The 15,119-nt window shown below is 38.5% G+C and overlaps 1 protein-coding gene across 6 annotated transcripts in view; it reads right to left on the bottom strand.

Annotated features, from left to right (window-relative positions):
- CDC14A (cell division cycle 14A) overlaps positions 1-15,119 on the bottom strand; it is a 178,434-nt gene that overhangs the window by 80,353 nt on the left and 82,962 nt on the right. For 5 of the 6 annotated variants that reach the window (XM_024751234.1, XM_024751233.1, XM_024751238.1 and 2 more), the window contains 2 exons: positions 14,350-14,416; positions 11,273-11,335 (listed from right to left, as the gene is read on the bottom strand). In XM_024751234.1, coding sequence (XP_024607002.1) covers positions 11,273-11,335; positions 14,350-14,416 — 130 coding nt within the window. Of the gene's footprint in view, positions 1-11,272; positions 11,336-14,349; positions 14,417-14,706; positions 14,778-15,119 lie in introns of those variants that run through there. The other variant, XM_024751239.1, reaches the window with a different exon arrangement.

Genomic DNA, 15,119 nt, shown 5'->3' with positions numbered 1-15,119 from the left:
TTCATGAACAGTAGAAGAAAACAGGTTTCTATGTTCACTATTCCTGTATCCTTGACCACGAAGTTGGCCTAGATAAATATATACATTGTGCTATGTCTGTTTATTTGGATTATAGACATCCATTTGGTTAAACAGTAACCTTTTATAATCAATCATATGGAGAGAAGCAATGAACTCACTCACAGAACCAAAAGAATATGTTTGCAAATCTGCCTACCCAAAAAGATAAACATTAGATAATATTGGGCTATATTCAGTAACCTGGATAAGGTTGATGGAGTAAACAAAAACATTTATGTCTTAGATCCAAATCTGAAAAAAAATGAATAAGAAAGTTACAGTTTTTAACTGAATAATATAACATAACCTTACTGGTAAGCTTCCAAAATTAGTATCTGTGCCTTCTTTCACAGTGGATTATACAAATGTCAATATTTATCAATAATAAAATATTTAAGATAACACAAGCTGGTTTTTCTAATCAAATGTGTTTGTGCACAAGTGCGAGTGCACACACACACACACACACACACACACACACACACACACACACACACACACACACACACACACACACACACACACACACACTTCCAAGAAACCTAGATCAGACAGGAACTTAAGGTACTTTCCAACATTACCACATTTTATAAACAAATGTCTAGGCAAAGATGAGGTGAGAGAATAATTTTACCTCTTCCAATCCAAAGCCTACAACCTACCAAGTACTATGTAGAGAAACTGCAGATGTTCTTCACTACAAGAAAACCCCAAAATGAAAATGTGAATTCTTGAAACTGATACATTTAGTTGTTAATATTCATGTTACTATAAGATCCTTCAGCTTACATATAAGACTCACCAGATTTCTTTGGAATAGCTAACTCTCCTGGTGCATTTAAAATAAAATTTGAAAAAATAAATCAAAGTGTCTTACAAAGTAAAAATAAACTGTATTAAAACTGAAAAAAAATTAAAAATTAAATAAAATCTAATTTGACTTGAAAACATGAATTTTTATAACTTCTAAGAAATAAATCTGTGCCAGTAAGGTATGCCTCTGTTCTAATGGTCACAGAGATATTTTTCAGTTAAAACACTGAAAAACATTTGGCCTTTTTACCAAATGTTAAACAGACTGTAAGAGAGAAAAGACAGACCTTCAGGTTGACAATTATTGGATTGGTTCCCTTTATCAACAGATGTGTTTTCTAAGACAACATGGATAAACAGTTTTGAAGCACAATTCAACATTCATTAAAACATTTGCTGAGCTTTTATTATATATCAAGGACTATAACTTGGTGTCACACATAAAATAATAAAAAGCATTCCCTCTGTGCCCTTAAGGAGTCTGAAAACAAGTAACAAAAAACGTTAATAATAATAGCAGCTAACAGATATACCACGGACCCTCTGCTAGGCACTACTCTATGACATGCAACTCATTCCATCTTTAGGGCAACCCTGTGAGGTAGGTGTTATTACCATCTCCATTTTACCCATTGCGATAGACTGAATGTTTGTGTCCCCCACAAAATTCATATGTTGAAACCGAATCCCCAACGTGATGGTATTAGGAAGTGGGCCCTTTGGGAGGTGATTAGGTCATGAAGATGGAGCCCTTATGAATGGGATTAGTGACCTTATAAAAGAAACCCCCAGAGAGCTCCCTCTATGAGGACACAGGGAGGACATGGAAGAATTTGGCCATCTACGAACCAGGAAGAGGGCCATCTCCAGACAACAGTTCTGCTGGTGCCTTGACCTTGGACTTCCCAGCCTCCAGAACTGTGAGAAATAAATGTCTATTGTTTAAGCCACACAGTCTATGATATTTTGTTATATCAGCCTGAACTAAGATACCCATTAAAGAAAAAGTTGCATTAAACTTTGATAAATGTTATAATACAAGTACATAAGAGGTTTAATGGTGGCACAAAGATTATTTTAAAAATAAAGACAGAACTACAGAGTCTTTTTTATTCATTAAAAAGCTCCTTCTTTATATTTCCTTACTTCTGAAACAATAAAATAGCGTTGATAGTATAGTTGTATTACGTAAACAGCAAATATGCTGTCAAATTTGGTACTTTATGAGCTTAAATCAAAGTAAATATTTGAGGTATTTGGTTTAAATTAAGTTCCCTTGCCATTTGGCTTTAAATAATAGTAAAACTCTAGATTATTACTTAGGATTTACTTTTGAGAGAAACAGTGTGGTAGAGGGAAAGAGGAGCCCCAGGTGGACGACTGCTTCACCTCTAAACACAGGAAACATTTAGCGGCCTGCTTTTGCAGCCCCACCCAGTGAACGCTGTGCAAATGCAACCACAGGGAGCAAGAATCTAGTGCACGTGTGCAGGTACCTTTCCAGTGCTCAAGGCATGAAGATTTGAGGCCAGCAGCACACACATGGTTGTTGAAATTTGGAAACAGTCCCCTCACTCATGCAGAATGTATTTAACCAGAAATCACATGGCCCTAGAGACCAGCACATTTCAGGTGGGCAAGGGAAGGGAAAGCACTTGCAGGGGATCCTGAGACACATGGCCAGAGATGGAAGGAGGAGAAAAGTAAGAGACAGAACTTTTTTTTTTTTTTTTTTTTTTTTGCGGTACGCAGGCCTCTCACTGTTGTGGCCTCTCCTGTTGCGGAGCACAGGCTCTGGACACACAGGCTCAGTGGTCATGGCTCACGGGCCCAGCCGCTCCGCGGCATGTGGGATCTTCCCGGATCGGGGCACGAACCCATGTCCCCTGCATAGGCAGGCGGACTCTCAACCACTGCGCCACCAGGGAAGCCCGAGACAGAACTTTTCAGGTTAGGGAAAGAAAGTGAGTTTCTAGAATTAGAGAGCGGCCACAGAGTAAATCAAGTAGGAAGAAGACCAAGCACAACAATTCAGTTTGGCTAAGTCTTGCCATTAAGCAAGGACAGTTTCTGTTGAGTCACGAGAGGAAAGGCCAGACCATAACTTTGACTGTCTGCATGAAAACAGAGTCAAGATTGCTATCTTAAGAAGTGGAGGTAAAAGAAGGGACAGAGAACAAACAATAATTAAGGAGGAAGGGAAAAACATGGGAAATTTCTTAGACCTCAAAACATTTTATAGATTTAACCAACATAATCTCTGAGCCAGCAATGCGTGCACTGCATTAGAAGAGGTGGAAACACTGGGCCCAGGAAGGATTGAATCTTGCTTCCTTACACTTGTGGCCTTTGAGGGGTATAATCAACACTACAGGATAGCTCCAGGGAAATGCTTCTAATAGTTCTCTGAACAGTCAAATCACTGTGGGATGCACAGCTCCCCAGTTCCTCCAGGTGTGAGGACATGCCCATATCCCTGCATTCTGGAGCTTGCCTGATCCCAGTCTTATGGCAGGAATTCACAATTACGGTGGCAGAAATTCACATTTTTCCGGTTCTATAATTCATGAACAAGTGGAGGGCAAATCAAGCAGAATCCAGGTTACATTCTAAGTTGCTGTACAAATTCTAATCCAAAGCAAAGCCTTGAAACATCATCCCCTAGATGTTCAATTATTCCTGCTGTTGACCTGAGGTGACACACTGAGAGATAAGAGGCCTAACAAACCGTGTTAGTTCTCAATGTGTATGCAAAAGGGCAATGTTGGGAGTCTACACACCTTATCACTTGACAATTTACTTATTAACTGCAGTGAAGGATGACATAGTCAACCTGGAGACAGTCTCTCCAGGTTTAGTAATATTAAACTAAACTGGCCTTACATGCAAGCCCTGGTTGAAGATTACAGTATCTAGCGATCTGTGCTGCAAATAACTGGTTGGAAAAAAAACAACAACAACTCACTCTTGCTGCATAGATTGGCTGGTAATGAAAAAACAGAAACGGCATTTCAGGAAGTTGTCTACCATAGTCAATACATTTTCCCCCTGGAGTGTTACTACAAAATCAGAATGGATTCTTAATTAATATGTCTTGGTCATTTTCCATTGAAAAGTAGTTACTTTTAACAGATTATATAAAATATCTTGAAATGTGTTATACTGCTTTTTTTTTAGAACTTATTTTCTGGTTTATTCATTAGTTCTTTCATTCTACAAACATTTAATGACTGCCCACTACAAGTATACTGTGCCAGTGGGTTACTTATTGACACAAAGATGAGAGACACATTCTTTTTTTTATAATGTTTTCCACAGGGGCTGTACCAATTTACATTCATACCAACAGTGCACTAAGGTTCCCTTTTCTCTGCATCCTTGCCAACATTTGTTATTTGTGTTCTTTTTTTTTTTTACATCTTTATTAGAGTATAATTGCTTCACAATGGTGTGTTAGTTTCTGCTTTGTAACAAAGTGAATCAGTTATACATGTACATATATCCCCATATCTCTTCCCTCTTGCGTCTCCCTCCCTCCCACCCTCCCTATCCCACCCCTCCAGGCGGTCACAAAGCACCGAGCTGATCTCCCTGTGCTATGCGGCTGCTTCCCACTAGCTATCTACCTTACATTTGGTAGTGTATATATGTCCAGAGAGACACGTTCTTGACTTCAAATACCCAGAGTGCAGGGAAGACACAGGTGTGTAAACAGAGCATCACACACGTTGTGTGAGAAGAGCTCCCATCGAGCTAAAAATGCCTTAGACATGTAAATACATGAATTCGGTGGGCAGAGGAGGAAGGACCACAGGGAAGAGGAGGAGGGAATGAGCATGTCTGAAGGTACAACAGCATGAAGATGCACTGCTGCATGGACTTGGGTATGAGGAGGGAAGGGAAAAGGACGAAAATGGGGAAGATGGCAAAGCCCATGTCCAGAAGGGCTTTTTGCGCTGCATTCAGGAGTTGGCATTTCCTCCACACTTTCAGTCAGGATGGAGCCCATGAAAGACTTAAAGTAGGGGAGTGATGTAATCAGACTTACTTAATTTCTAAAACATAGACTCTGAGAGTTATGTGGAGACTTGACAGAAGCGGCCCAAGAGCCAAGACCCAGTCCCAGGCATCCAGAATTGACCAACACTTTCTCACCAACAGTTCCCAGATAGGCTACATTGCAATGTGGCCAAGATAATGTGAAATCACCTTCTAGAACAGCAATGCTCTTTTCCCAAAAGAGCATCATTTAGTGATAATAGCAATAATGATGGATTATGAATTGCTGAATTTCTCACTGATTCTCACTATGACATTCAGCCTGTCATAGATCAGTGAGAAATTCTGTGTAGACAACCTGATAAACATGAAGATAGAAGTATAACATATGAGAAGGGTCAAACATGATAACATCTGCAGAATGAGGCACAAGGATATATGGAATCTATGACAGCAGGTGATAAGAAGAAAGGCTCTAACCCCACCCATGAAGAGACAAAATTACAGGAGGCCTTCCGAAAAAAAATATTAGCCTAGTAAATATACTGAGCAAACAGGAAGTACTTAATAAACATCTGTTCAATAAATTAACTGAAAAGTTACCAAATTGAGGCCGTAAAGAGTGTGATACATCTTCTTGGCTCACAATACTGAGACACAGATGTAGAGAACAAATGTATGGACACCAAGGCGGGGAAGCGGCAGGGGGTTGGGGGTGGTGGTGGGATGAACCAGGCGATTGGGATTGACATGTATACACTGATGTGTATAAAATGGATGACTAATAAGAACCTGCTGTATAAAAAAATAAATAAAATAAAATAGAAAAAAATATATTTTAAAGGGTAGAAATACAACATTCACTTGAAATATTTTTTGTACTTAAGTGACAGATAATAAACCTTTTAAAAATGAAAAAAAAAGGGCTTCCCTGGTGGCACAGTGGTTAAGAATCCGCCTGCCAGTGCAGGGGACACAGGTTCGAGCCCTGGTCCGGGAAGGTCCCACATGCCACGGAGCAACTCAGCCCGTGTGCTACAACTACTGAGCCTGTGCTCTGGAGCCCGTGCTCTGCACCGAGAGAAGCCACTGCAATGAAGAGTAGCCCCTGCTCGCCGCAACTAGAGAAAGCCCGCCTGCAGCAACAAAGACCCAATGCAGTAAAAAATAAATTTAAAAATTTAAAAATGAAAAAAAAAAAGAAAAACTAACGTTGACCTGTACACCGTTATTTCTGTAGAACAGAGCTTCCCAATTGGTGTAACAGAATGGAGTTTCCTGGGCAGGGCAGCCAGAGTTCCCCAGCCAGCTGCCGTAAGCTGTGAGCTATGATCACACAGTGCTGATCAAATACTGTCACATTTTCCACGTGTGCCATGACGGGAGAAACAAGAGGAAGCCTTGTGCTGTGACTCCACTCTCAAATAGGCAGGAACCAATTTGTCTGTCACCAGGCCTACAGAAGCCAAGCCCAGCTCTAACCACTTCCATCAAGTAACCCATGGTGAAGAAGTATCCCAGGTTTGCCAGCATGTAAAAGCACAGGGGCAAGTCAATAATAACTTGATATTCTGGGAAAATATCCTCATATTGACAAAATTATTTCATAGAAAGCATTTTTTTCTCAAAATAAAGGAATGATTTATGGAGAAAAAAAATAATGGCGGATATGAAATAGCTCAAAGAAAGAAGTCAAAAGTAATTTCTTAGCGTTGGAAGTAGGTTTTACGTGAACTTTAAGCTCCAGATGATTCCCAAAAGGGTATTTAAGGCAGCTCCTCAAAGTTGCATGGACCAAATTCTGGATGCGGTAATTAATGTAAGCCACACTGATAAGGCATCTCCAAATGCTGCCACTGAAGCTGCATGTCTTTGCATTTCTCTCCCTCTCCCCTCCCCTCAACCAGGCACACAGTACTGCTCTGTGAGCTCATCTCTGCATGGCCAACACAGGGACGTCATCAAATATGGCAAGCCTTCTGGTAAACAGTGGAAAGTCCCATTTTGCTTTGCTTAGGGGACACCCAATATAAGGAACTGAAGACACAACTTCAAATTCTCTTTGATGAATAATGACTGCTTAAGAGTAGCATCATTAGTGATCGGTGGTGTTTAGACAAGGTCTTACTTGGTAAGGATAGTCTCCCAAAAGAACAGGAGTTGACTGAAGGCAGCCTCTATATGGGTGCCACTTCAGGGTCTTACAAGCAGAATATTGTCCTATATTAGCAATAAACCACTAAGCTTTACTACTAGAGAGGATACAGTTCCTCACATACCTACAGGTACGTAACTCGATTGAATACTCAAACTCTTTCGTCTTCATTGTTTTTCCTGAGGGCAAAAGGTCTATTTCTATTTTTCAAATGTACTGATCAATGGTTAGATTTCTCAAGTTCTTGGAAAATACCTTAAGAAGCCTGTTGGAAAAGGTGACACTGATTCCTAGCAGAAGCTTCTGGGCCACCATCTTGCAATTACTTTACTGGACCTTCCCAGCATAGCTCCCAGGCTTATATCTATTTGATCAGTGCAAATATGAAGAATGTACAGTTCCACATCGGCTTGGCAAAGAACCTGAGACACCATATTTTAGAAGATACATTTGTTTATCAATAATTAATACAGTGGACTATTTGGAAGCCACAAGAAAATTAAGCAAGCTATCTGAGATATCTTACCCCAAGCCTTCTAAATAGAACAGAGCCTTGAAATTAATTCTTATGTGAACAATTAGATCACCTGAAGCTAGAAGGTACAACCTGTACTGCTCATCCTAGGCTTCATGTCATTCTGAGGGGCTATGATAGTTCATTGGCAAGCCTGTCCTTGCAGGATCTGCACTTTAGCTACGTGTGGCTACCAAGCACTTGAAATGTGGCTGGTCCAAACTGAGACGTGCCGTAGTATAAACTACACACTGGGTTTCAAAGGCTCAGTTCCAAGTCAGAAACATAAAATATCCCATTAATAATTTTTATATTGATTACATGTTGAAATAATACTTCTGGTATATTGCATTAAATATATATCATTAAAATTAATTTCATCATTTCTCTTTACTTTTTCTAAATATGGCTGCTAGAATTTTAAAATATATATAGATAGATAGATATACTCTCATATATTTCTATTGGACAGCACTGCTTAGACCCTTTTGCAGAATGAGCAGAGTGGTTCTGGTGCTGACCTTGTCATTAACAGCATTTATAAGCAGCACTGTTACCATAAAGACTCTTTTCTTTTCTTCCATAAGACTCCCTTTTAATCTCACATAGAACTGCCACATCATTACTTTAGGTTTTTTCTTGAGTCATATTATATATTAAATGTGGTTTAGTCCAGAAGTGCCTTTTTAAAAAGCTTTAACTTGAGCATTGCCATATTATCTAAGACTTACATTCTCATAATTTGCTATCAGTGATAAAATTTTACTTTGAAAACTACAAACAACATTGGAATACTGACACTGTTGGAGCTAATGAAGCCTATGAACTTAGCTATTCCACAAGTTTACCAAATGTCCAGACTCACCGAAGCAGAGCAAACAGTGGGAGAAGTTATGACAAGGAATGAATGGTCCACAGTTTGTCGGGAAGAGAGTTCCTTTACTTATATCCATTTATTCCTTAAGCAGCGTTTATGAAATGCCCACCACCTGCCGATCACGCTTCAACTTGTGCTTTTCTATTTTTTGGCTTTATGACAGAATGGATATATCGTTCTCAAAGAGGAAGTTATCTAACGGAAAACTTTTCAAATGCTCACCAACTGCCTCCTCTCCCTCCTGCCATTACCTGAGTGGTGGTGCTGGTGGTGGTGGTGGTGCTGGTGGTTGTGGTGGTGGTGGTGGTGGTGGTGCTGGTGATGGTGGTACTGGTGACGGTGGTGGGCGTGGTGGTGCTCGTGGTGGTGGTGGTGGTGGTGATGGTAGTGGTTATTTATTCAGGTTACAGTGTGACCACACTCTTATCAGATGTTTGGTTTGTTAGTTGGTTCTCAAGAATGAAATTGCACTATGTTTCAGGTTTTTCAATAGCTTTTTCAACTAATTCTCAACATCACCATTAAAGTTTTTAAAAAGATAAAGGAATAAGTAAGACATTGACAAGTTTTCTTTCTTTACTGTGGCATGTCCTCCCCCTCCTCCCTCTCTAGCCTCCACTGTAATCTCTCCTTTCACTGAAATGGCTTTAGAGTTTCACCATATATTTTTCTCCAGGTTCATATACGTGGGACAGAGATTCAGGTTTTGGCGGCAACTGAAACTTATCTAATGTGGAGGCCCATTTTAAGAAAAGAATACAATGTTAAGAACACAAAAAAGGCGCCCATGCAAGTGGGGCCCTCTAAAATTTAAGCTTCGTTCGCTTCACAGGAAATTACCTTTGCTCATATAACACAGATACACATATACAGGTACAGGGTGGAGGGGGTCTTGTCATTGTTTGTTAAAAGGGGGAATTATACTATAAACACTCTTCTGTATCAACTTTTTCCCATCAATATATAATAGAAATCATTCCAAGACAAGTGGTATAGCTTACATCAATTTTTTCAAATGACTGTGTAACAGTCCATGGTGTATCTGTACTACAGGTTATTTATTCAACCTTTCCCCTTATAAGTACATAGTCTTTTTGTTTCTAGTTCTTTTTTTCTGGGGGGGGGGGAGGATTTTTTTTCTTTTGACACTACTAGAAATGCCACAATAACGATGCTTTTGGAGTTTAAAAAGAAGAAGAAATACTTTGGAGATTTTTAATAAATTGTACTACATGTATTAATTTGGGGAGAAGTGGCAGTTTTATGATGTTAAATCTTTCTATCCAAGAACACAATACATATTTTCCATTTAGTCATGTCCCACCCACAAGGAATTTACAATCTAATAAGGAAAATAAGGCTTGTGTGCAAATAGCCACGATGTAAGAAAAATGGAAAGCACAAATTGTGACACATGAAATTGAGGGGGAGAGAATTCAGTAGAGAGTGAGAGCTGACCTGTGGAGGATTTTACACACACAAGTGGAGGAGGGAAATGTTAAAGGAGACAGGTATCTGGAGAAAGAAAGCTCAGCCAGAGTGCAGAGACATTCAAGAAACAGTAAATAAGCAGCTCGGTGCGGCTGGAACAGAGAGTGCATACAGGGGAGAAACAGGAGACAGGCTAGCAAGGTGGGCTGGACCTCATCCAAAGCTAACAATACGAGGACAGGGGAGTTTATCCTCATTTGAGCCAAGTAATGAGAGCAGCAGCCAGTTTGGGGCCAAGACAAGACGAGAGTTCTGTTTTAAGACCACTCAGTCAAGTGTGTGAAAGACCAAGAGGAGAAGGGCCTGGGCTGCTTGAAGAGCAGTTGTAATAGTCTACCGGACGGGACACAAGACCTGAGCCAGGGGAAAGAAGTGAGAACAGAAAGGAAGAAAGAGATGATATACACCCTGGGGTCCCTAGCAACGGGAACTCAAATACTCATTAGACTGGGGGGGCGAGAAAAAAGAAATGTTTCTAGTCTTGAGCCTGGGTGAACAGTAGAATGGTGATGCCATTAATACAGAGGAACAAAGCAGAAGCCCATGTTTGGGTGAAAGATGATTAATTTCTTCTCAGATGTGTTAAGTTTAACATGTAAGCAGGATATCCAAATAGACACATCCTGAACTAGAGCCCAGAATGGGAGGGCTACCCTTGTCTTGCTAAGGAGAGTGAAAATGTTATAACTCCTCAGGAGAGCCACAACAGACGAGCTCAGTTTCATGGAGTGGTCAGACTACTCAGAGTCTACAGATGTCTCATCTTTAGGAAAAGTTAACTACTTCTAGACTCCTCTACTACCCCGGAAGTGCTCTTCCTCAACATCTCCTTATAGCACAATGTAACTTGGACAGCCTTTGCCTAAATTGCTTCACTGAACAGGCAAGATACTATTTGAAAGCTTTGTAATGGCACCATGGGGAAAAAATGCAGCCAACTCTTAGAACTGAGTACATTCAGATGTATTTCAAAATAAAATATATGCAGTCAAAAATATTATATGGCATAAATCCGGTTTTGTTTTAACCAAAACATAAATTAAAAAAAATAAAAGTAACAAAATTTTACTACCAAAATGTAGTTTTAAATTATTTTTTCTTACAAACTGAAGGTTCAAAGTAATTGTCAATAAAGGTTTGATGAAAGAATATAGAGAGGTATGGCATTTTCCCAACGAAAATTATGATAAGTCCTGGTTCAAAGGCAATAACCAAAGCGGAAAGGATTAAACTGACAACTATAGAAAACTGCAGAATGCTTTTATTTAGCAGCCAATCAATTTGCAATACCTGAGTGCTAGGAAAAAAAGAACAATTTAATCAATGTGAAATTATATCTTGCAAAAAGATAAAGTGTACAAACCTCATAATGTTCATATTCATCCACATCAAAGGTCTCAAAGTCAAAAAATCCATGTTGTAATCCCTAAAATAAGAATTTGAATTAGTTTTTGCATGTGAAATTGATAACGACTTCTAGCCATTTCTGGAATTCCTGCTCACAAATGATCCTGCCTGATCTGAAGGAGAAAGCTTGAAACCTTTATTTGTAATGCATACCAAGCAATCATCTAACATCTAATTTTGCTTTGAGATTTTCTTGCCAGTGGGACTAAACACTTAGAAAAACATGAAAATATGTCCCACAAAATATGTCTCTTAAGGTCTAATATACATTAATTTGTATGTAAAATTACTTATGTATATCAAATGGAACATACTAGCAAATGTATAGTTAAAACCTATTGGGAACTATGCAATTAATTTATACCTAACTATGACAGAGTATATAATAGTGATTAAATTTTCAGTTAGAAGAAAAAACAATTATTCTTAGGTTTTATTTTCCTTTTATCATTAGTGAGATACTTAGTAAAAAGAGCATTTTAGGCCCTTATTTGTTCCTAAAACTCTACATTGAGAGAATTTGTTTTATGGTGATAGTTTCTGACAGAGTAAAAATGTACTTGACTACTCTTACAATTTAGAAGGAAGAATTGATCTGTTTAACAACGTGAAGAAAAATTTCATACTCCTTTTTGTAACCAATGACTTAGAACTAAAAACTATCTGGCTTACTCAGATAAAACATTTTGAAGAGGACAGTCTTTTTCTTTGTATGTCATGAAGCTATACAGATTACAATAGAATACAAAACCACAGTTACTTTTGAAAGTTACATGATCAAGTCATTAAAAATAGAAGAAACTGTTAAGCCAAGTTTAGTACATCTATCTTTGAAAATACCTTAGAGACCAGTGTTTTCCAAAATGTAGAACATGGACCACCTGCACTTAAGGTAATTTATATTTAAAATACAGACCATTAGGCCCCATCCCAGAACTATGAAATCAGGTTCTTTGGGGGTGGGATCATCATTTTTAAAATGCCTTGCTAGGTGATTCTTATAAATTCTGACAACACTGATTTATACAACCTCTACAGGATAAGCAGAACAAGCTATTTAAATTATTCCACATTGAAACAAAGATGCTTACTTCAGCCATATGTACCATTTCAGAGAAAATGGTGAGAATATAATGCCCTGAAGTATCACTTTCCTTCCTCTTTTTTTAAATGTGTTTGTGTTTGTGTATGCCTCTGTGTGTGGTTCACACATATATAACTGATGCTTATAATGACGCTAATACATCAAAATCAGAAAGATATGCTTCTTAACAAAGGGAAAAATGTGGCCATAGTCTGTCTACCTTCTTAGGAGGTATGGTGCTCATTGCCACAAAAATAGCCCAGCACACGATGCTTTATAGAAGAATGTACAGAGGGAAAGTGTGTCCCAGTTGCTTAAAGACATGTTGAACAATCTATCAGATCCTCTAAAATCTCATCTTCATTTGGGTAAAATAAACCCAGCATTTGATGAAACAAGAAATTTACAGAAGACCTTAATGAACAAAGTCGTGCCTTTCCTTTGTAACAGGAAGGATGTCATAAATGTCTATATCAAGTTACCAGTTACCATAATAACAGGCAAGGATATTCCAGTGTGAACTCTTTTTCAATTTCCTAAGTTTTATAAAAGAAACAGCCTGTACCAGATGGCAGGATAGGCAAAATAATAATAATGTAACAATAAGTAAATTACTTTTTTAAATGCAACAATTTTAGGTTGTATACTGGGTGATACATCCAGTATACCTAAGGGTATATTGGATATATAAGGGTTCTTAACTGGTGTTACTGGAAGTGTGTGTTGGTGATATTATTTGCAGGGGATAGGCTAGATTATCTTGATAGTTTTTAAGTGAAAAGAGAACTAAAGTTTTACAGAGTCTAAATTCATTTCTAGATGAAATATCAAAGTCAAAAATATACATACAGAAAACAAGTAGCATGTTTTACCATAGCAATTTTCTCAAATTAAAACAGGGCCAAAGCAATGTTATATTACATCAGAGAAAAGAAACTAGAACAAGACTCACTACTGATACTATATTTACAGTCCACGATGACCCTTGCCAATGGGTTCTGAAACACGTACATTCCTGACTCATAAGTCATGACTATATGTTCTAGATGGAATGATGTACCTTGAACCTTCATTAGAATTCACAGTGTAGCATGTATGACTTCTCAGCTTGTAAATCAATGCTTCTAAAACATGTTCCAAAGTTCTCAAAGATCTTTTAGATTAACTTCTCCATAATATATATAAATAACTAAATAATTATGACTCTAAACTTCAGAGTGCATCAAATCACATGGAGGGATTATACAAACACAGATAGCAGGGCACCACTCCCAGAATTTATGGTTCAATCAGTCTCGGATGAGGTCTGAGAATTTGCATCTCTCCACAAGTCCCCACCATTTGACAACCATTGATTTATGACATACCTGGATAGGATATGAGAAAGAACTCCATATTGATATGGAAATCTGAGTTAGAACGAGCCCTCCTAATAACCCCTGTGGCCCTGAGAGTGACTTAACCTCGCTGGGGTTGTTTCCTCAACTGTAAAAATGAGATAATAATATCTGACCTGCTTACTACTTCATGTTCATGGGCATGTAATACTATCCAGTTAGAAAAACAATGTGGAAATGTTCTCCACATTAACAGAGGAGACTTAGATAACTTCCTGTCCCTCCCACACCAAGATATAGCTTGATAATGAAGCTGAGCAGGTGACAAAGCAACATCACAGGCACGGCAGCAGACAGAAGTGATAACACAAATAGTTTAAGTGAGAAAGGGAGACCCCTTCCACTTCTATAAGAAGAGTTATCCCTTGAAACACCGCCCCTATTTGCCCTGTGGTCTGTGTTATTACAGATCCATCATTGTTTAAGAAGTGGAAAGCTGCCTTCTTATTCCCTCCCCTCTCTTCTCTCCAACAACAAACAAGGATATAGACATAATTCTTTTTTCATATTGTTAAACTACAATGTCGACCACAGCAAGGAGATTGTTATTACCTTTCTGATTCCGTGCAAACAGTCGAGGATGGTGAGATTGTAAGTGCAATTTCCAAAGGAAGCATCCCTATGAACACAAAAAAACTTAACATTAAAAACATGCATTTAGAACACTCAAATAATAAAATACCAAAGTCAGTTGGAGACATGCTTATTTGGATTCACAGCTGTCAACACGGTAAACTTATGTAACACATCAGATCCTACTAGCTTAACTCCAGAACTTCTGAAATTGCTTTAATCCAACTAGCTGAATTAATAAGAAAGCAGATTTAGGAACCTGAGCTCTGGAATCAGGCTGCCTTCAAATTCCAACTCTGCCACGAATTGGCTGGGACCTCAAGCAAGTTATTTTACCTCTATGAGTCTTGGTTTCCTCATCTGTGAAATGAAGGTACTGATAGCAGCTACTGTTCACAGGATTGTTGTCAGATTACATTTAAAAAATATAAAGTCCTTCCTATAGTGCCTAGCACAAAGGAAACAATAAATATTATGACTATTCTTATTATTATTAACAGTGAGTATTTCATTAACGAAAACATGCATCATCATGAGACGTATTCAGACAGAGAAACAACCATCTGTCAGGAATATGGCAAATACTAGCATAAAAATTTAAATGGGACAATGCATGCAGGTCAACAGAACCTGGCAGTTGTTTTCATGGATTATATGCCACTACCTCCATTTTGCCCCCCACCCCACCCTCATTCCCCCACCCCCCCCCAAAAAAAAATGCCAAGGAAAATGTTTCCAAACAATCTCAT

Source organism: Neophocaena asiaeorientalis, unplaced genomic scaffold, assembly GCF_003031525.2.
Source record: "Neophocaena asiaeorientalis asiaeorientalis breed wild unplaced genomic scaffold, Neophocaena_asiaeorientalis_V1.1 scaffold147, whole genome shotgun sequence".
NCBI classification, from domain to species: Eukaryota; Metazoa; Chordata; class Mammalia; order Artiodactyla; family Phocoenidae; genus Neophocaena; species Neophocaena asiaeorientalis.
This window is presented reverse-complemented; position numbering and strand designations above follow the sequence as displayed.